Genomic DNA, 20,169 nt, shown 5'->3' on the forward strand with positions numbered 1-20,169 from the left:
ACAGATTATACTTTATGGATACAAATGCGTACATACATAGTTTTTATCATCTGTGTTAAATATTTTTTGTCTAAATGAAGTGAAGTCTCAGATTTTGTTGCAGTGGCTATCGTTTGATAACATTAAAAACATTGTATGTCCATGGTGATTTTGGGAGAGGCTGAGTTTTTCTTGATTTGCTTTCTTTTTCCCCCTTTATTTTTATTTTTATGAAAATAATATATGCATATGTATAAAACATCAAAAAGTGCTAACGCTTAAAGGGAAAGATAATTCTTCCCAATTCCTTCCTGTATTTCAGTCTTGCTCTCCAAAGGAACACTTAATTCTTTGTTTCTTCTGATATTTACATCCTTATTTTTTGTTTGTCTCTTATTGTATAAATTTTCAAATATACACAAAATAGAGAAAATAGTAGAAAGAGCCCCTACATTCCCATCACTCAGCTTCAACAATTAATTTATTGCACATTCTTTCTTGAGTACACAGCTAAAATCACATGTTAACTTGGATAAAGCTGTTGAGTGAAATGACACAGGACTCTGCTGCTGGCCCCATGCTGGTGACAGATTTTTGTTTGTGATATGGCTGGATGTAATGGGGATACTTATCCACTTTCTGTTGATTTTGACTATCAAAGGGAAGATGGGTCACTAGTGTACATTGGGGGAAGGAAGAGCATGTCATTTTTAGTACTGCCATGTCCTCTGATTAAAGTGGAAAACTACCACCAATTTAGGCAGGTCTACTCATTTCAGAACTCTAGTAGATATCCTAAATCAGGTTTGAAGAGGGATAAAAACAACGTTTAGATTTAGATTAGAGAGCTGAATTAAGTAATATAAGATTTAGAGAGATTTATCTTTCCATTTGAGTAGCAGTAAGTAGGGAAAAATGTGTGTATTTTAGTTCTTGGAATGTTGATATTTTGTAACAGTGTGATGCAGTTACTCAAAATGCCAATACATACTTAGCTTACATTAATAACTGTAATACCCAGGTTGTAGAAACTAGTTACAGTACAGGTTGAGTATCCCTAACTGAAATGATCCAATACTGGAAATTTTTTGAGTGCCATTGTAATGCCCAACGGAAACGCTCATTGGAGCATTTTGGATTTCAGATTAGGGATGCTGAACTAGTAAGTATATAATACAAATATTCCAAGATCTGAAACACTTCTGGCCCCAACCATTTTGGATGAGGGGTACTCATCATGTATCTAGGTCATGGGACTTGATAGTTTCATTAAATTCTGTTTTTTCTTTTTCCTTTTTTTTTTTGAGACCAAGTCTTGCTCTGTTGCCCAGGCTGGAGTGCGATGGCGTTATCTTGGCTCACTGTAACCTCTGCCTCCCAGATTCAAGTGATTCTCCTGCCTCAGCCTCCCGAGTAGCTGGGACTATAGGTGCCTACCACCACGCCTGGCTAAATTTTTTTTTTTTTAGACGGAGTCTTCCTCTGTCACCCAGGCTGGAGTGCAGTGGTGTGATCTCAGCTCACTGCAACCTCGGCCTCCTGGGTTCAAGTGATTCTCCTGCCTCAGCCTCCTGAGTAGCTGGGATTACAGGCACATGCAGCCATTCCCGGCTAATTTTTGTATTTTTAGTAGAGACGGGGTTTCACCATGTTGGTCAGGCTGGTCTTGAACTCCTGACCTTGTGATCCGCCTACCTCGGCCTCCCAAACTGCTGGGGTTACAGGCGTGAGCCACCGCTCACACGCCCGGCTAATTTTTATATTTTTGGTAGAGATGGGATTTCACTATGTTGGCCAGGCTGGTCTTGAACTCCTGACCTCCGGTGATCCACCCACCTTGGCCTTCCAAAGTGCTGGGATTATACGCATGAGCCACCACACCCGGCCTTTTAAAAATTTTTTGCTTGTTTGTTTTTAAACTTTTAAGTTCAGGGTACAAGTGCAGGTTTGTTACACAGGTAAACGTGTCATGGGGGTTTGTTGTGCAGGTTACTTCATAACCCAGGTATATTCCATGGAATTTTTATTGGTCAGATCATAGCTGGTGTTTGGTGGTGCCATGTTTTGAGAGGGTCACAAACTGCAGTATCCCTAGATGAAGCTGATCAGGATGTCAGAAGGTCTGAGAACCATGCCTTCTTGTTTATCTTCTCTTTGTTAGTGTCTGTATAGTTTGGCTTTTAAAAGAGAAATCTGTGGAATGATGCGGTGGGTTTCTTTAAATATTTGAGGGGCGTTCAGAATGAAGAGGGAACAGATTTGATCTCTGTGGCTCCAGTAGGCTAAACTAAAACCAAAAGGTGAAGATGACAGATAGTAATGATAATAATTGCCAACATCATGAAGCTCTCAACTCTGTGGCAGACATTATGCTAATAGCTTTAAACATATCATGTTCCATAAAGCATGTAACAGTTTTCTGGCATAAAATAATAAATGTAACAACTAATGTTTATGGAGTGCTTAGTATATGCCAGTAGCTATTCCAGGAACTTCACACATGTCTCCTTTAATGATCAGAAAATTGTATGAGGTAGATACTGTTGTTGCCGTTTTATAGATGAGAAAACCCTACAGAGATTAAACTTGCCCAAGTTTAAATAACTAGTAGATGGCAGATGCAGGCAGTTCAACTCTACAGCCCAGGCTGTTAACTACTACCATAAACTATTTTTATCCCATTTTTAGATAAAGAAAATGAGGCTTAGAAAAATGAACTTTGCCAGGTCACACAGCTAAGTACATGTCAGAGAGGGCATTCAGACCAGTGCCAGTCCTGTTCTAGTGCCTGTGCAGCAGGTAGCGTTATGTAGGCTGCTCTGTATTCTCCTTCACTAAAGCTGTGTAGGCAGAATATAGACGACTGTCAGTCCAAAATCTGTGGGAAGTGAGTCTTATTAAGTGGACAGTTGAATAACTTGACTTTCAAAGACTTATCACATGATGAAATTTTGTTTCTAAATTATTTACTACAGAGCTCCATAAAGATGAAGGGCACAGTTACCTTTTTCAGTCTCTTCGCAGTTATGTCGAGGAAACCTAAAATTCACTAAAGTGAAACTCAGGAGAGTGATGATGTGATCAGCATGGGCTTTGTCCTGACATTTTAGAGAAAGTTGAGGGAGTGTCTAAGAGGTGTCCCGAGGTCTTGCTTCAGAGTTTACATGAGTAGGGAGCAATGGAGAGCAATAAGCAACAGTTTTCCTGCCCCCACACTATACACCAGATCCCAAGTGGCCAGTGTCCCAGCTGCCTCCTTGACTGGGGTCCAGGGTTTGTGGATTTTTGCATTTTGCTTTTGATTCACAACCACTTTAACACTGGAAAATACTGCTTTTAGAGAACAGAGGTCTGAATCTTCGTTTCAACCTCCCATGTTGACATATAGGTGTTGACACTGTTTAGTACTTTATGTTAGGGGCAGGAGATTTGTATTTTTACCTTGATATTTTTCCTGTTTGTACTTTGAAATGCACCTGACAATCCAATAGGTCACTTGGCGATTTTTGTACTCTTTGTCAGTTAACTTGCTTTTTGAAACTTGAAGCAATTTCATTTTTATGTATTTGTAAGAGGTAAAGATCATCTGTCATCTGAATGTGATCACAGAGTGATGGGCAGAAGTGACATATAAACCTCTGCATTATCGTATAGTCTTACCTAAAACTGGCTGAATGCCGTTCACTATGTATTATTGCCTTCTTCATAGTGTTATTGACGTAGTTGCTCATCAGGGAGAATTCCATAGTCTTGCCTAGGTCTCTTTCTCTGGTCCTTGCTTATGATTTTTTTCTGTTCTCTCCTGTACACGGTATTCCTGCTGAGTCTTGATCACAGCCTCCTCCTCAAAAGTGAAGGTGTTGCTCTAGGACCATGCTCTCTGTTTTTAAAAAAGGACCAGGCTTTTAAAAAATGATTCCTTAAAAAAGGAATCATTCATAAGTCAAACAATGTTTCAGCACCATTCTAAGCAAAGCCACAAAGTATGACTATTTGTGTTTTTCGTCTGATGGAATTATGGCTCTGTAGAAACCATTTTTCTCAGATTTTGTGCTAGGGTTTTACCTCCGTGAGTCACATTTATTAGAGACTTTGGCAGGATACCTCTTTAGATTGAACTCTTGAGATTGACAGATTGCCCGGCAATATGGCTAGCCACTGACCTCAGTGTGGGATTCTAAATGTAATTGAGTGTCTTTAGTTCCTTGCCCTGAAGAGCTATCCTCTAGCTGATTCTGACCTGTAAGAATGGGACATTTCTTTACCCTGTGTAGCTAAGGAAGATTTGAGTTGGTTATGTCTGATTCGATAAAGAAAAATTGTCCATTTTGCATACTAAGTTTTTGTTTGTTTGTTTTGGAGATGGAGTCTCACTCTGTTACCCAGGCTGGAGTGCAGTGGCGCGATGTTGGCTCACTGCAACCTCTTCCGCCTCTCAGATTTAAGCAATTCTCTTGCCTCAGCCTCCAGAGTAGCTGGGACTACAAATGTGCGCCACCATGCCTGGCTGATTTTTGTATTTTTAGTAGAGACGGAGTTTCACCATGTTGGCCAGGCTGGTCACGGACGCCTGACCTCAGGCAATCTGCCTGCCTCGGCCTCTGAAGTGCTGGAATAACGGGTGTGAACCACCGTGCCCGGCCACATACTAAGTTTTTTAAAGAAAAGTATAGCTTAAACAGCTTGTGAATACAAAGAGGTTCCTATCTTGAATGAGATTGAGTTGGGAAACATTGATGGAGTGATTTAGTATTTGTAATCATCCTGAATAGTAGAGAGAATTACATTTTTATTGCCCTAGTCTTTCTGGGATGAAAAAACTTCCTGGATGTGAGCTTGAATCTTGACTGAACTTACGATCTTGCTGCCTACTTACCTTCTCTGTGTAGCAGTTTCTTGTTCTGTGTGGAGGTTGTAGTGCCTGCCTCGTAAGGTTAATGTGAGGATTGAAAGAGGTGGTGTGTGTGTGTGTGTGTGTGTGTGTGTGTGTGTGTGTGTAAAGTTCTTGGAACAGTAGCTGTCATATAGTAAGCATTCAATAGCTATTAGCTTTTATATTCAGATTCTGACCACTTCCACTGTTCCTATTCTGGTTCAAGTTGTCATCTTCTTTCTTCTGCATTATTACAGTAGCTTTCTAGGTGGTTTTCCCGCTTTTACCATTGCCCCCTCTGTAGTTTATTTTCAACTCATCAGATCCTCTTAAAACTAAAGTTAGATCAAGTTACTTTGCTTGGATCCTGTAGTGGCCTTCTGTCTCAAAGTCAAAATCCCTACTCCTTGCAAGTCCTTCCACAAATCCCTTCCCCATCTTACTTTTCTAGTCCCCCATTCCCTCCCTGTGTGTCTCGCTGATCTAATCCCTGCTCACTGTGCTTCAGGTATACTGACTTGTTATTACCTGAACAAGCCAGACACATTTCCAGGTGTCTTAGGATTTTGCATTTGTCGTTCACTTTTCTACACTTCTTGTATATTTGCATGAATTACTCATTCATCTACTTTAAACTTTGGCTCAAAATCACCTACTCAGTGAGCCTACTTTGATCACTCTATGTAAAATTGCACCTCCACCCCAGTCCCTATCCTTTTTCCCCTGCTTATATTTCTTCTGTAGTATGTATCTTTTAATTAATTTAAAATTTTACTTATTGATTTCATTATTATACAACTCTCCTTTCTAGAATGTAATCATCATGGGAGCAGGGATTTGTATTCATTTTATTTACTGCTGATTTCACTGTTGTATTCTCAGTACCTGTACTAAGAAACAGTGCCTGGCATGTTTGTTGAATGAGTAAATTATGTATGTCTATATAATATTTATCTTTTGAAAACCAGAAAGATGAAGTGACTGCTGCAGAGAAATAATGTACTCCAATCAATATCAAGAAATGGAAGTAAATTTTCTTTGCCGAGTAACCCCAGTATTTTCCTTTGTTAGAGATGTACAGTCTTACTACGTCTTTGTGAGCTCGTGGATGATGAAAATGGAATCTATTTTATCTAAAGAGCAGAGAATGGATAAATTTGCTGAAGATCTTACCAACAGATGTAATGTTTTTATACAGGTAGTTGCATCTTATAATATTTCGGGGAATCGTTTTTTTGTTAATCTTACAGAAATTAAACTTGGATAAAACTGAACAAAGAGTAGAGTCTGTTTTTGTTTATTGAAACAAATTGATTTGGTTATGTTGGGATCTGTGTGACTTATTAATTTAAATTTTCTAACAACCCATTCAAAGCTCTACATTCCTTCAAAACTTGACTATTTAGCTGTACCCTAGAAGTTTTGATATGTTGTATTTTTATTATTTATTTCAAACTATTTTAAAATTACAATAAACTTTGTGGGCTTTTTGAAAGATTTCCTTATTTTGAACTATATGAGGATTTTCTAGTTATTTTATTATTGAGTTTTAGGAATAATTAAATAATTTTAGTATTTTGAAATTTGCTTTATGATCTAGCTTATGGTCAACTTGGGTAAACATTTCACATCCACTTGAAAAGAATGCATAATTTGTATTTGTCAGTTGTAGCATTTTGTATATGACAAGAGGATCATATTTATTAATGATTTTGTCTGTGTATTTCAGATACTGAGAGTTGTGTTAGAATTTCCCACTATTGTGGATTTGTCTGTTTATCCTTGTTCTGTAGTTTTTATTTTGTGTATTTTGAAGCTAAGTATATAATGTTTAGAATTGTTCTGTCTTTCTAGTAAATTGGACCTTTTCTTGTTAAGAAATATTCCTTGTTATCTCTTGTAATGCTTTTTGTCGTAGGTCTCTTGTGTGTGATATTAACTGTAACTGTTTTAATTAATGTCTGCATGGTATTTTCTTTTTTGATCCTTTCACTTGTGGCCTTTCTGGCTCCTTATATTTAGTGTGTGTCTTCTGTAAGTAGCATACATTTTTTCTCCTGTCTGATAATCTTTTTTTTTTTTTTTTCATAGTACTATTTTTTCTGTATGTCCTTGTTGATATATTTGGTTTTAAACTGCCACCTGACTAGTTGCTTTGTATTTGTCTCATTTGTTCTGTGTCCCTTTTCTTTTCCTCTCTCGTTCTTTTTTGGAGTATTTTAAATTTTATTTCTCCTCCTATTAGTTTAATTCTATATTATTTTACTGTTCTTTTAGTGGTTACTCTAGACATTTAAAATGTATCGTTTACTCATTTAGCTCTCATATAAATTAGTTTTACCACTTTCCTGACAGTGTAAGGATCTTAAACAGCTTTAATTCTGTTTATCTGCCTCTCACCTTTTGTGCTGTTGTTGTGTACTTGAGTTCCTCTGTATTTTAAACCTCACAAGGCATTATTATTGCTATTGTTGTTTTTATAGTCAGTGTTTATTTAGATTTACTCATATTTACCTGTTCTGTCGCTTTTTATTCTTCCTACATCTCTTAATTTTCATCTTCCTACTTGGGGAATACCTGCTAGTATTTCATTAATACAAGTCTCTGTTGATGAATTGTAACAGTTTTTGGTCTGCATATGTCTTCATTTCAATCATTTTGCTGTGTTAGAATTCTAGGTTGGTTGGGTTTTTTTTTCTTCTAGCTTTTAAAGGTGTCATTTTATTGTCTTCTGGTTTCCTTTGTTTTGTTAAGAAGTCAGCTGTAGGTTTGTTGCTTTTAAAATATGTATCTTTCTTTACTTTTTGGCTTTTAGTAGTTTTCCTACAGTGCCCCTAGGTGTGGTTTTCTTTGTGTGTTTGTGCTACTTTGGGGTCAGTAGAACTTCTTGAATTCATGGAATATTCTTTACCATTGATTCTTCAAGCATTACTTCTTTTCTATTTTCTCTGTTCTAATTCTTCATCTATCTCTAATCTGCTGTTAAATTCATCTACTGAGTTTTAAATTTTAATAATTTTACTTTTCAGTTGGCTTCTTTTTTATAGTTTACAGTTCTCTTCTGAGATGTTTGATTTTGTGTTTTATTTTCTTCAACATATTCAGCTTATTTTGAAGCACATGTCTAATAATTTCATTATTTGGCTATTTCTCTTATCTGTTGTTTCTCTTGTTTTTGTACATCTCTTACCTCTTTATATACCTAGTTATTTTTTATAGAGTGCCACACATTGTTTATGAAAAGCTGTAGATGTAATTTGAGGATCTGGATCTTTTCTTCCTCCAGAAGGGATTTGTATTTGTATTTGCTTTTGTACACAGCTAGTCTAGGACAGTTAGCAACCCAGGTTATATCAATCTAGTAGGTTGATTGAGATGATTTGAAGCAGGATTGTGATCCTGTGATGGTTGTTTAATTCACCCTTACTTTTTGGGGGGTTATCCTTTAGGACCCCAACTCAAAGCTTAGGTGGTTTATGAAAACCAGCTCTGATGAGCCCCGAGCTCCTATTTTTATCTCCCTTCCCTGTGAGATGTTGTTGAAAGATATGTTTGGCTTTTGTCTTTAGGGCAGATGCTTTAAGAGAAAGCAACCCTGAATGCCAGGCTCACTTCTCTGAGTTTCTGTTGTCTTCCAGATCTTAGCCTTATATTTCCTTATTTTTTTGAATCCTCTTTGATGCCTTAGGAGGCATTTTTAAACCATTTTTGCTCAGATTTTCTAGTTGTTCTCAGTGGGAAGGCTGGTCTCAATTGTTTATTCTATCATTAACTAGTACAGACTCCAGACTACCCTCTCCCTTACAATTTAGATTTCAAAATACATCCCTTCACAAATTAATGGTTATCTGGGAATGAGCTAATATGGGCCCTGGAGTTCTGTACTTCAAGTACCCCTAAAAAAGGGAATCCTTCTTTTTCTGCCTGACTTAGAGTTAGGTTTTTGCTGTTCCTTGTTTTGTGCTTTTTAATTTTTCCCAGGGCTGCACTAGGGTAGGGTCTGATGTAATAGTCCTGTAGCCTACAAGGTAAGACTTTGTGGCTCTTTCTGCATGTTTGTGGCAAGCTTTGGTCTTACTGTCACCTTTCCTAGGATGCTATCCTTTTTTTTTTTTTTTTTTTTTTTTTTGAGACGGAGTCTCGCTCTGTCGCCCAGGCTGGAGTGCAGTGGCCTGATCTCAGCTCACTGCAAGCTCCGCCTCCCGGGTTTATGCCATTCTCCTGCCTCAGCCTCCCGAGTAGCTGGGACTACAGGCGCCCGCCACCTCGCCCGGCTAGTTTTTTGTATTTTTTTTAGTAGAGACGGGGTTTCACCGTGTTAGCCAGGATGGTCTCGATCTCCTGACCTCGTGATCCGCCCGTCTCGGCCTCCCAAAGTGCTGGGATTACAGGCTTGAGCCACCGCGCCCGGCCCTATCCTCTCTTTGATTTTTTCATTTTGTTAATTTAGCACATGCCTCTTTGCCACAGAGAAACTTTGTGTGTGGTTCAGAGGAACTCCTACTTTGTGCTGAGTATCATTCCTTTAGTGAGCCGCTGTTTTTGATGGGAGAATACATTCTCTCACATGTGGTGGGACAGGAGTAAAAGGTTGAGGAACACTGGCATATAGCTTCTGCCCCACCTCCTTCATGTATCTACAATAACATAGTTAAGGTTCGTTGCTAAACTGTACATGTATCTCTTTTGGGAACTTTATAGACCCAAAGAATCTCCGTCATTATCTTTGTGTTTTTCTGTGTTTCCCTTTTGGGTTTAAATGAAAAACTATTTGAGAAATAATATCCCTTTTTTCCTGTTTTCTTATTCCACCGTTTCACTGAGTTTAATACCATTAAAAGAATTTTAACACCTCACAAGACCTGGCTTCCTTCATGAATAGAAGGGGAGGGGAGAATCTGTTCTCATTGGGCTGGAAGGAGAGAAAGCCTAATTAGCACCAAACTAGGCAAGGACAAGATAGCAGATGGATTGTGGTGATTGGTCTAGGTGAATAGGAAAGGGGGACTTGGCTTGGAACTCAGAAATTGCCGTGCCTATCTGTATTGACTGAACAGCTCTCTTTCTCATTTTTCCATTTTTAACTCCTTAGAGTCCTCAGCTCTTGCCTTAAGTGGCAACAGATAGGAGTCTTTATTCTCTTCCCTGGCAGGTAAGATAAGGATGAATAGATACCTTTCTAACATCCAAATTGTTTCACTCAAAGCTTTTCTAAGGGAAAGAGTCTTTTTTTTTTTTTCTAGATCAGTCACCAAGGCTGGAGTGCAGTGGCGCGATCTCGGCTCACTGCAATCTCTGCCTCCCGGTTTCATGCCATTCTCCTGCCTAAGTCTCCCGAGTAGCTGGGACTACAGGCGCCTGCCACCATGCCCGGCTAATCTTTTTTGTATTTTTAGTAGAGATGGGGTTTCACCATGTTAACTAGGATGGTTTTGATCTCCTGACCTTGTGATCCACCCACCTCGGCCTCCCAAAGTGAGCCACCACGCCTGGCCAAGGAAAAGATTCTTAAGCTGTGATTATACACTGTTATTTTGACAGTACTAAACTTCTGGTATGTGACAGGATAAATAAATGGTTAGGGCTGCTTTGAAACTTAACCACCATGTATTATTGTCTCTGTGAGGAAGAGTATCTCCAAATCTTAAGAGCTGGCTTTAAAATGAACTTTAGAAGCATATAGTTATTGGTAAGTTGAGGAATAACTGATGTTACATAGATAATGAAATCTTGAAGAAGTCTTTCCTTGTGATTATAATCAGTGTTTTCCTTTACAGGGCTTCTTGTATGCTTATAGTATTAGTACCATTATTAAAACCACAATGAATCTCTACATGTCCATGCAAAAGCCAATGACCAAAACCTCAGTTAAGGCATTATGCAGGCTTGTTGAACTTCTCAAGGTAGGTTTTAGATTATTTTACTTTGCCATCATAATTGAGAAGTGACCCAGGCTTAAATTAGGATAATCTTGTAAGATTTGACTACATGATTATATGAGAACAGAAAGTTATGAGAAAGTACTTCTCTGTCAATTGAATAAAGGAACCAGCCATTTAAATAAATTTCTGAGTAACTACTTACGACTGGTCATTATATTTAAACTTTACTAAATAAAGTTAATATATCCAGTTCACACAGGAAAAAAAAAGTTAAGGTAGTGAGAGGGAAAAGAAAGAAAATGGAAAAGTTAACTTTAATTTAATTAGTAAAGTTTTACTCATGGAAGTTTTAAAAAGGTTGTATGAGTTTAAAAAAAAACTTGTCTACCGTTATCCATTACAGTGTTTACATGCATATGAGGTTAGTTAACATAAGGCTATTTATTTTGTAATTTAGGTTAAGTGCTGTAATCTTGTGATTTGAACAATAGACTACTTATAGAGGTGGTCAAATGAATTAAGAATTAGTACACCTATGCAAGTATGGTAACGTGTTTCTTAGCTTACTTCTGTATTAAAGAAAAAAGCTGTAGGTAGGAAAGCCCAGTTAACCTTTTGTAAAAATTGAAATTACAATTGACTGGTGAATTTTCTCCTAATAATTGACTAGATTTGTTCAGGAAATAAAGATTTTTCTTTTGGAGATTCTGCCTTTGGATTTTCAGCCTTTTTTTCTTTATACTATTTGTTTATAGATATTTTATGTTTTATTTTTTATGAACTATAAATACAGATGAGTATATGTCTGTTAGAATATGTATAAATTGTAATACATAAGTATGGTTTTAAAATTAATAATAAACATCTAAATACCCACTGTCCCACTTAAGAAATAGAATGTTACCAATATTTTCAAATACTGTGTTTCTTCCTAATTGTATCTCAACCTGTCCACCTCAGAGGAGACTACTGTCCTGAATTTTATGTTTATCATTCCCTTGTTTTTCTTTTTAGCTTACCAAATATGGATGAATCAATAAAACATTAATCCTTATATATGTTTTTGAAGTTTATATTAGTGGAGTAGTACTTTATGTATTTTTTGGTCTGCTTTTTTATTCAACATTTTGTTTTTTACTCAGCATTTTGTATTTGAGTGTATCCATGTTGGGATGAGTAGCCCATCTATTTTCATTGTTGTGTAGCTTTCCTGTGGATAGACTTTGGGTTGTTTCCAGTTTTTGTATCATAAAGAATGTTGCCATCCTTGTATGTGTTTCTTGGTGTACTTGTGCAGGAGTTTTTCTAAGAAATTGTATACCTAAAAGTTGATTACTGGATTATATGTTGCATATATGTTCAGCTTTTCGAGATGATGTCACATTGTCTCTATATACAGACTATATATATATATACACCTCCCACAATACATTAGAAAATTACATTAGAAATAAAATTGTATTTCCAATTGGCCAACTCTGGTATTATGGAGCTTCATTTTTTTTTTTTAATATAAATTAGTGGGTATAATTGGTTTTGATTATGATTTTTAATATTTAACCCCTGATTGTTAGTGATGGTAAATATCATTTCAATTATTTATTAACTGTGTTTCTTTTTTTTGTGAAAAATCTGTTCATGTCTTTTCATTTTTTAAAATTTGATTGTGTGCCTTTAAAAAACAAAGTCTTTCATTCATTTTGGGTCTTCTTATATCCTGAACATTAATCGCTTGTACCTGGTAGATATTTTGTGATACATCGGCTTGCTTTTTTATTTTCTTTATAGAGACTTTTGATAAATGGAAGTGCTTAATTTTAGTATAGTTGAATTTATCAGTTCTATACTTTGTATACTAAGTTTTTGTTTTGTTTTGTTTTTGAGACAGAGTCTCGCTCTGTTGCTCAGGCTGGAGTGCAGTGGCACGGTCTCGGCTCACCTCAACCTCCGCCTCCCAGATTCAAGCAATTCTGCCTCAGCTTCCTAAGTAGCTGGAACTACAGGCATGTGCCACCATGCCTGGCTAATTTTTGTATTTTTTAGTAGAGACAGGGTTTCACTATGTTGGCTAGGCTGGTCTTGAACTCCTGACCTCATGATCCACCTGCCTCGACCTCCCAAAGTGCTGGGATTACAGGTGTGAGCCACTGCGCCAGGCCTGTAAGGTTTTTTTGTATCTCATTTACAGATCACTTCCCTAGCCTAAGGTCATAAAGATCTTCTATAATTTTGCCTGAAGTTTTAAAGTTGATTGTCACAAAATTATTTCTGATTCTTTTTAGGCAATAGAGCATATGTTCTACAGGAGAAGCATGGTTGTGGCTGATTCAGTTTCACATATAACACAGCACCTTCAACATCAGGCTCTTCATTCTATTTCTGTAGCCAAGGTATGGAAATTAATATGTATTTAGCATGTTATCTTTTTTGTTCTTCCATTGTTTTATATGTGTTTTCTGGTTTACCCTGTTTATTCCTTTCCTTCAAGCATAATATGCTTGGTTGTTTATCTCCATAGTATTTTACAATTTTTACTTCAAGTTATTGGCATTATCTTTACTGTGAAATTGTAGCACGTAATACTTTAATACACTTCTGAAAAAGGACATTGTTTGCACTTTTGAAATTGATGCATCATTTAAAAAATGACTTATTAAATTAATATGGAAATTTTAAAGTATGCCTAATTTGTTGTTTCTGGTAGTACTAAGAGATAATGTTACAGAAGTAAAGTATAAATAAAATATTATCTGAAGCTTAATGGGGAAAGTATTTGTATATGCTCTCTTAAATCATGGAAAAGATAATCAAGAAGTTTTCTGAGTCTTTTGTTATTGCCTCAGAAACAAATCGTTTTCCTGTTTTATTTTTAAGAAAAGAGTGATTTCTGACAAAAAATACAGCGAACAGCGTCTTGATGTGCTCTCTGCTCTAGTTTTGGCTGAAAACACTCTAAATGGACCAAGCACAAAGCAACGGCGACTTATTGTTTCTTTGGCACTAAGTGTTGGCACACAAATGGTAAGCGTACTGCTATTACTTATGGAACAGAAATGAGATCTGAGATTTCACAGTTCCCTTGTTACTGACCCTAGAAACTTTTGACTGCAACTTCTCTGCCTTTTTTCCTGTCCCTGATAGAAAACATTTAAAGACGAAGAACTCTTTCCGCTTCAAGTAGTCATGAAAAAACTGGATCTTATTAGTGAACTTAGAGAACGGTAAGTAGGACTGGGATATGCTGTGGTACTCTAAAGACAGGGTTAATAGAAACATTGATTTTCTTTTTAGCATAGCAAGAGAAGAAATAAAATTCAGATAGAACATTAGTTCCTTTCTGTAACTTCTTTAGCATGACCAAAATGAGATTGTGACTAGGGATCATATTTATTTAGCTTTGCTTCTACAGGAAGCAGGTAGCCCCTAGAAAAACTCACACGAGAAAAAACAGTGCAACCTCAGAGCATCTGGCAGACTCTGATGCATATCATGATTATTATGTTGGGTATCTCTATTGGACCTAGATTGCTGCATTATATAACAGGGCTTCCTCTGTTTGTGTGGGACTTAGCGATCCATGATACATAGTGTTCTATAATTTTAAGACACGAATTTGAATTAACATTGTTGAATTAGTTTTTGGAAGGCTTATTTTTGTAGCTACTTCTGGCTTTCTTGTTTTCTTTTTGTTGAGTAAGCAGTAAGTTTCTTGAAGGGAAATTAGAATATTTTGATTTCCAGCTGAATTAAGGTCACAGCACAATTTCCATTTAGTATTCATACTTATAACTTATTTTGTTGTTGTTGTTCTGGAGAAACTGACGTTTTTCTTGTTATTGGCATTTAATTTTCCACTCTTGGGAAGAAATATTGAACCTTTTTCATTATAACATAGTTAATGATCATTCTATTGCCCTTTAAGGTGTGAAATAGTCACTTGGCAAAGACTGTAGACATGTTAAGTGTGGGGTATTTTTTTTGGTCGCAATTTTTTTTTAAAGATTTTTCTTTCCAACTTAGAGTCAGGAAAAATGGAGCATGTGATGCAAGTATTTAAGTCTAGTCATAGCAAATAATATTGAAAATGAGTTTATTTTTATTTACCAAAACCAAAAATGGTCGATAAATGTTTATTTTAAACTGATGCTTGAATATTATGCATATCATTTTTCACGTATGGTCTACAACTAAAGCGTATGTGCAGAATTCTGACAATGTCAGGCATTGGAGTGTTTGTTACCTTTGTTTCATTTTGATAGTATTTCTTTTGTGACTTTTCTATACTACGTTGGGTTAAGTGATGTAGGGAATGCAAACTGTGTAAGATGGAACTCTTCCCTCTGTAGTAGTTGTCATTCCTTTCATATTGTTTTGGGATTTTTCAGTTTTGGTGTGACTGATTACTACTTTACATTGTAGAGTCCAAACACAATGTGACTGTTGTTTTTTATACTGGCATCGAGCTGTCTTCCCAATTTATTTAGATGATGTGTATGAAAATGCTGTTGATGCAGCCAGATTACATGTAAGTAAAGAACAATTTTAAAAATAATTCCATCATTTTAAAAGGCACTGTATAAACCGTTTTAGTTTAAAATAGATCTTTTGACTTAGTAAACTATTTTAAAATTGACTGTTTTGTAAACTGCATATTCATTAAGTGTTTATAGTCTGTAGTTAAATTTTATGTTACTGTTGATGAAGTTAATTTATTTAATTTCTTCCTTCATGTTCCTAATCATTTTCATGATTTTAATTTTAATTTATGTCATAGTAGTCTGACATTTACTCATCAGCAAATTATAATGAAAAAGAAAAAATATTTTTAAAAAATATTCAAATTTTTCTTTTTCTTTATGGAAATAAGTGTTTGAATGCACAAGATAGGAAAAGAGTAGTGAATGTGATTTTTTGGGGTATATTTAGTTGAAGTATATGCTTTAGGTTCTTTTTCTTTAGGAAAGTTAAGACAGTTGTGGAAAATCATTTTTCCTTCAGATTGAGGTTTTGTCTTTTAAGATAATTAACTTTTGCAGTATTGTTTAGATTAGAGACCTGGTTTTTCTAAATTCATGTACATTTTAATTTTCTTCTTAGTACATGTTCAGTGCTTTGCGCGACTGTGTACCTGCTATGATGCATGCAAGGCATTTAGAGTCCTATGAGATACTTCTGGATTGCTATGACAAGGAAATTATGGAAATTTTAAATGAGGTAACATCATATTTGAGATTGAAAAGCTTAAAACATGTTCGGAATGTAGTGTTTGGAAAAAAATGTTCGATTGAAGCAGACTGTCACTGAGTTAAATTTTTTATAAATTGCTGGGTAGAACAACGAACTATTTTTAGTTACAATATCACTGTTATGCTAATTGGTCTGTAATTCATTTATTTAGAAATCAGACTAGGAATTAGGAAATTTTAAATTTACTTTTGTTAATAGATATTTTAATTTAAAGTTGTTTATTAGAAGAATGCAAATGTGAAATGGGTTTGAATGTTGAAAGCTGCTAATGGTCCAGTTAAAGCAACTTAACTATTAATATTTTACTGAATTTTATTTGCAGAGCTCCTAAGAGAAGGAAATTGTATATTTAAGAGATTTAGCGTGTAACAAAAGTAATTTGAATCCAATATGTGTGCCCCTCCTTGCTTTAAGGAAATATATATTATAAATACTGATATCTTTGAAATTAAATTTCCATCTAGCGATAGTTTTATTTGGAGGGAGGAATTAAAAATGAGGAAATTTCACAATATAATCCTACCTGGGTTTGGTGAAATTGTGAAAAACTTTTTATAATTTCTTGTATTAAATATTCTTATTTAGGAAATAAAATACATGCCTGGCTAGTAATTTAGAACTCCTTGGTAGACTAGAAAAGATGATTAATTTTATTACCTTTAGCACAATGAATTTTGTGATTTTTTTTTTTAATGGTTATTACAAGAAAGCTTTTTTTCTTTTCTCTCTTGCATGTTCTCATGACATTTCCTCCTTTGTTGCTGGTTTCCATAAATTTTATGCTTTAAGTTGCATATTCATGTTCCTTATAATGATACCATCAATCATTAGTTTTATATTTTCTTTTCAAGAGTATTAACCTTAAGGTATTAGTGAAAATAAAGACTTAGAATTTATGTAACTGCTTCTGACCAAAAAACTGTTGGTTTAAAAAGGAGCATAGACATGTAGGGAAACAATACAATTGCAATATCATTTTGAAAAATTAAAGTATCAAATCTTTTGTGAATAGCATTTGCTGGACAAATTATGCAAAGAAATAGAGAAAGATCTGCGACTTTCTGTGCATACTCATTTAAAGCTGGATGACCGAAACCCTTTCAAAGTTGGCATGAAAGACCTGGCTCTTTTTTTCTCTCTGAATCCAATTCGGTTTTTCAATCGTTTCATTGACATTCGGGGTGAGTGTTTTGCTTTCCTTCTTAGAGTCATATTCTCTATTTTTTTAACCTACCGTTAAATAACAAAACTTTGAGGGTATATTTAAATTTTGTGTTGTTATTCTTTAATTACATTTTGTTTCTTTTCTCATTTTTATTAATACCATATTTTAAAGGAACAAATCTGATGTTCAAGGATAAGTTGATTTTTTTCCTTTTTAGTTTCATTTCCTTTTCTACTGTTTCATAAGTTGAAATTTTTTTTTTTTGTAGCTTATGTAACTCACTACCTAGACAAGACTTTCTACAATCTAACAACAGTAGCCCTTCATGACTGGGCCACTTATAGTGAGATGAGAAACTTAGCTACTCAGCGTTATGGACTGGTTATGACAGAGGCACATCTTCCCAGTCAGACTTTGGAACAGGTATAGTATAAAATTCTTTTTTTTTTTTTTTTAGCATACTCTTGACTGTTGGCCATAACAGTCCTTTTTAAGGAAGTCTATTTTCTTTTTGCTTTAGTTAGTATGTGTTTATTTTTTAAGAAATTATTTGCTGTATAAAATCTTATACATGACAACAGTAAAAAATTAGGTGCTGCTAGATTGCTTTATAAAGGAATTTACCACAGGCATCCTACTTATATTCAGTCTTCTGAGCATTTGAGATATACATATATATATAGATTTATATACAGCTTTTCAGAAACCATTAGGATAGTGAGGTGACTTCTGTAGAATTTTAAGAAGTTCAAAGTCACAGTTAAGGATTTTAAGCCTGCTTATAGTATATAAAATTTAATATCTTAGGAAAAATGGTTATTTACATGATTATAAATGTGTTTGTTCTTAAAATGAGGAGTATAGGAAAACATTTAGCTTTGCTAATTCAATTAGTTAATGTACAGTATGGCATTATCTCATGAATATAATAATTTATGTTATCAGATAATTTGCATGGAGTTCTTTCTAAGATGATCCAGATAATATTTACCAAAAAATATTTATTCAGTTCTAAAATTTGAGAATTCTAGTTTTCCCTTTATCTTGCTGCATGTAGGGATTATTTCTAGGATCAGTCTGTATATCCTTTCGTTCATTCATTTATATAGCTAATATTTATTGAGAACATGCTAGGCACTGAACTATGTTTAGGAATACAAAGATAAATAGAAATAGTCCTAGCTCATGTAATAGCCTCTGGGAGAAAAAATGTGTAAACAAATTAAATACGATAAAAGTTATAATGAAAACTTAAAAAGGTATTGTGATGCTCCTTTGAGCTCTAATTAGAAAAAACTATGGAACGGTTTATATGATACCATTGGGTGTTAGAGTAATATCTAAATAATGAAGGATTCTTAATAGATAACTTGTACTATTTGAAAGTTATCTGGTGTGATCAAAAGAAGCATAACAGTTTGGAATTAGACTTTCTAAAGTCCCAAGGTCCTGCTGCTTCCTAGCTATTTTGCCTCAGAGAACAACTTCCTTAGCTTCATTTTTGTCACCTGTGGAATTTAGAAGAATGATACCTCATATTTTAGAATTACATCTAAGGAACCTTGCAAAGTACCTGAAAAGTAGTATATATTTTATAAATGTCACAGCATATTCTGACTACCTTTTAGAATCTGGCCATTAGTTTACTTTGTAGAAAAAATATAGAGAAGATTGTTGAAGAGACAAATATTCTCAAGGCTGGTGGGGAGATGACTGTGGGTCATGGATCTTTGAATATTCAAACTTAACTATTTCTATCTGCACAAAAGATAAAGTAATAAGCAGCCAGGTTTCCCTAAGGAGATAGTCTTGTTTGTCTTTTAACCTTTGGTCATACCTTTTATATAGTTCTTTAAAATAACTTAAAAATATTAGGAAACAATATAATCAATAAGTCACTATGCTGATACAAGTTTAACTGATTATTTTAATGAATTATAATAAAACTTGCGTGTCTATTATGTTGTAGGGCCTTGATGTTTTAGAAATTATGAGAAACATTCATATATTTGTGTCCCGATACCTCTATAATCTCAACAATCAGGTGAGTAGGGTTTATAAATTTTTTTTTTTTTTAATGTGGGTGGAGATATAGTGGGAAGGCTGAGGGGGCAAGGAATTGATTCTCATGGGTGAAATTAAATGAAACAAAAAGTAATTGTTTTCGAGGCCTTATTTATTTTTTTTGCTTTGATTGTACAAGTTGAGTATCCTTTATTCTAAATGTTTAGGACAAGAAGTGTTTGGATTTCAGATTTTTTTTTTGGATTTTGGAATATTTGTATCATACACCAGTTCAGCATCCCTAATCTGAAAATCCATAATCTGAAATCCTCCAGAATCGTAAACTTCTGACCACCAACATGACGCTCAAAGGATCGCTCATTGGAACATTTTGGATTTCAGATTTTCGGATTAAGGATATTCACCTGTACTATCTTCTTGAATGCATTTTCAATGAAATTGTCTTTAATGAAATAGATTCTAAAATTTTCTTTGGATATCTTTCTGACCAGTGTTTGCTATGGGTTGTGTTACTGAGCATAAATTTGTTTCATTGCAGATTTTTATTGAACGAACAAGCAATAACAAGCATTTGAATACTATTAATATTCGGCATATTGCTAATTCAATTCGAACACATGGCACGGGAATTATGAATACAACCGTAAGAACTTTTCTTTGGGGGTTGGGTGGGTAATAGACCCCTGTTTAATAGCTTGGAACGTGGTTTTCTCATAGAATATTCCGGCAAACATACACAACTAGTTTATATTTTACGTGAATTTCCATTTTTTTCTGGTTAGTAATTAAAATGTCTGGTCCTAAAATTGTGTTGGATGTGATGAGAGCTGTGATACAAAGACACTTTAGGGTAGATAACCATCTCAGAGCCATCATTATAAAGAGCACTAGATATTTGAGGACATCAGCACATTAATATATGTGTGTGCACACATATATATATGTTTATCTGTGTTGATTCTGTGATCTCTGAAAGTTTACTTTTGAAAGTGAGCAGT

General features: G+C 35.0%; 1 protein-coding gene across 2 annotated transcripts in view; it reads left to right on the forward strand.

The window, feature by feature from the left end:
* Positions 1 to 20,169, forward strand: part of WASHC4 (WASH complex subunit 4) — a 63,601-nt gene that overhangs the window by 20,909 nt on the left and 22,523 nt on the right. For both annotated transcript variants that reach the window (XM_015152660.3, XM_077954837.1), the window contains 11 exons: positions 5,924 to 6,050; positions 10,630 to 10,755; positions 13,017 to 13,124; positions 13,609 to 13,755; positions 13,876 to 13,955; positions 15,154 to 15,259; positions 15,832 to 15,948; positions 16,994 to 17,162; positions 17,415 to 17,569; positions 19,116 to 19,190; positions 19,710 to 19,814. In XM_015152660.3, coding sequence (XP_015008146.1) covers positions 5,924 to 6,050; positions 10,630 to 10,755; positions 13,017 to 13,124; positions 13,609 to 13,755; positions 13,876 to 13,955; positions 15,154 to 15,259; positions 15,832 to 15,948; positions 16,994 to 17,162; positions 17,415 to 17,569; positions 19,116 to 19,190; positions 19,710 to 19,814 — 1,315 coding nt within the window. The remainder of the gene's footprint in view (positions 1 to 5,923; positions 6,051 to 10,629; positions 10,756 to 13,016; positions 13,125 to 13,608; positions 13,756 to 13,875; positions 13,956 to 15,153; positions 15,260 to 15,831; positions 15,949 to 16,993; positions 17,163 to 17,414; positions 17,570 to 19,115; positions 19,191 to 19,709; positions 19,815 to 20,169) is intronic.

Source organism: Macaca mulatta, chromosome 11 (genome assembly GCF_049350105.2).
Source record: "Macaca mulatta isolate MMU2019108-1 chromosome 11, T2T-MMU8v2.0, whole genome shotgun sequence".
Classification (NCBI taxonomy): Eukaryota; Metazoa; Chordata; class Mammalia; order Primates; family Cercopithecidae; genus Macaca; species Macaca mulatta.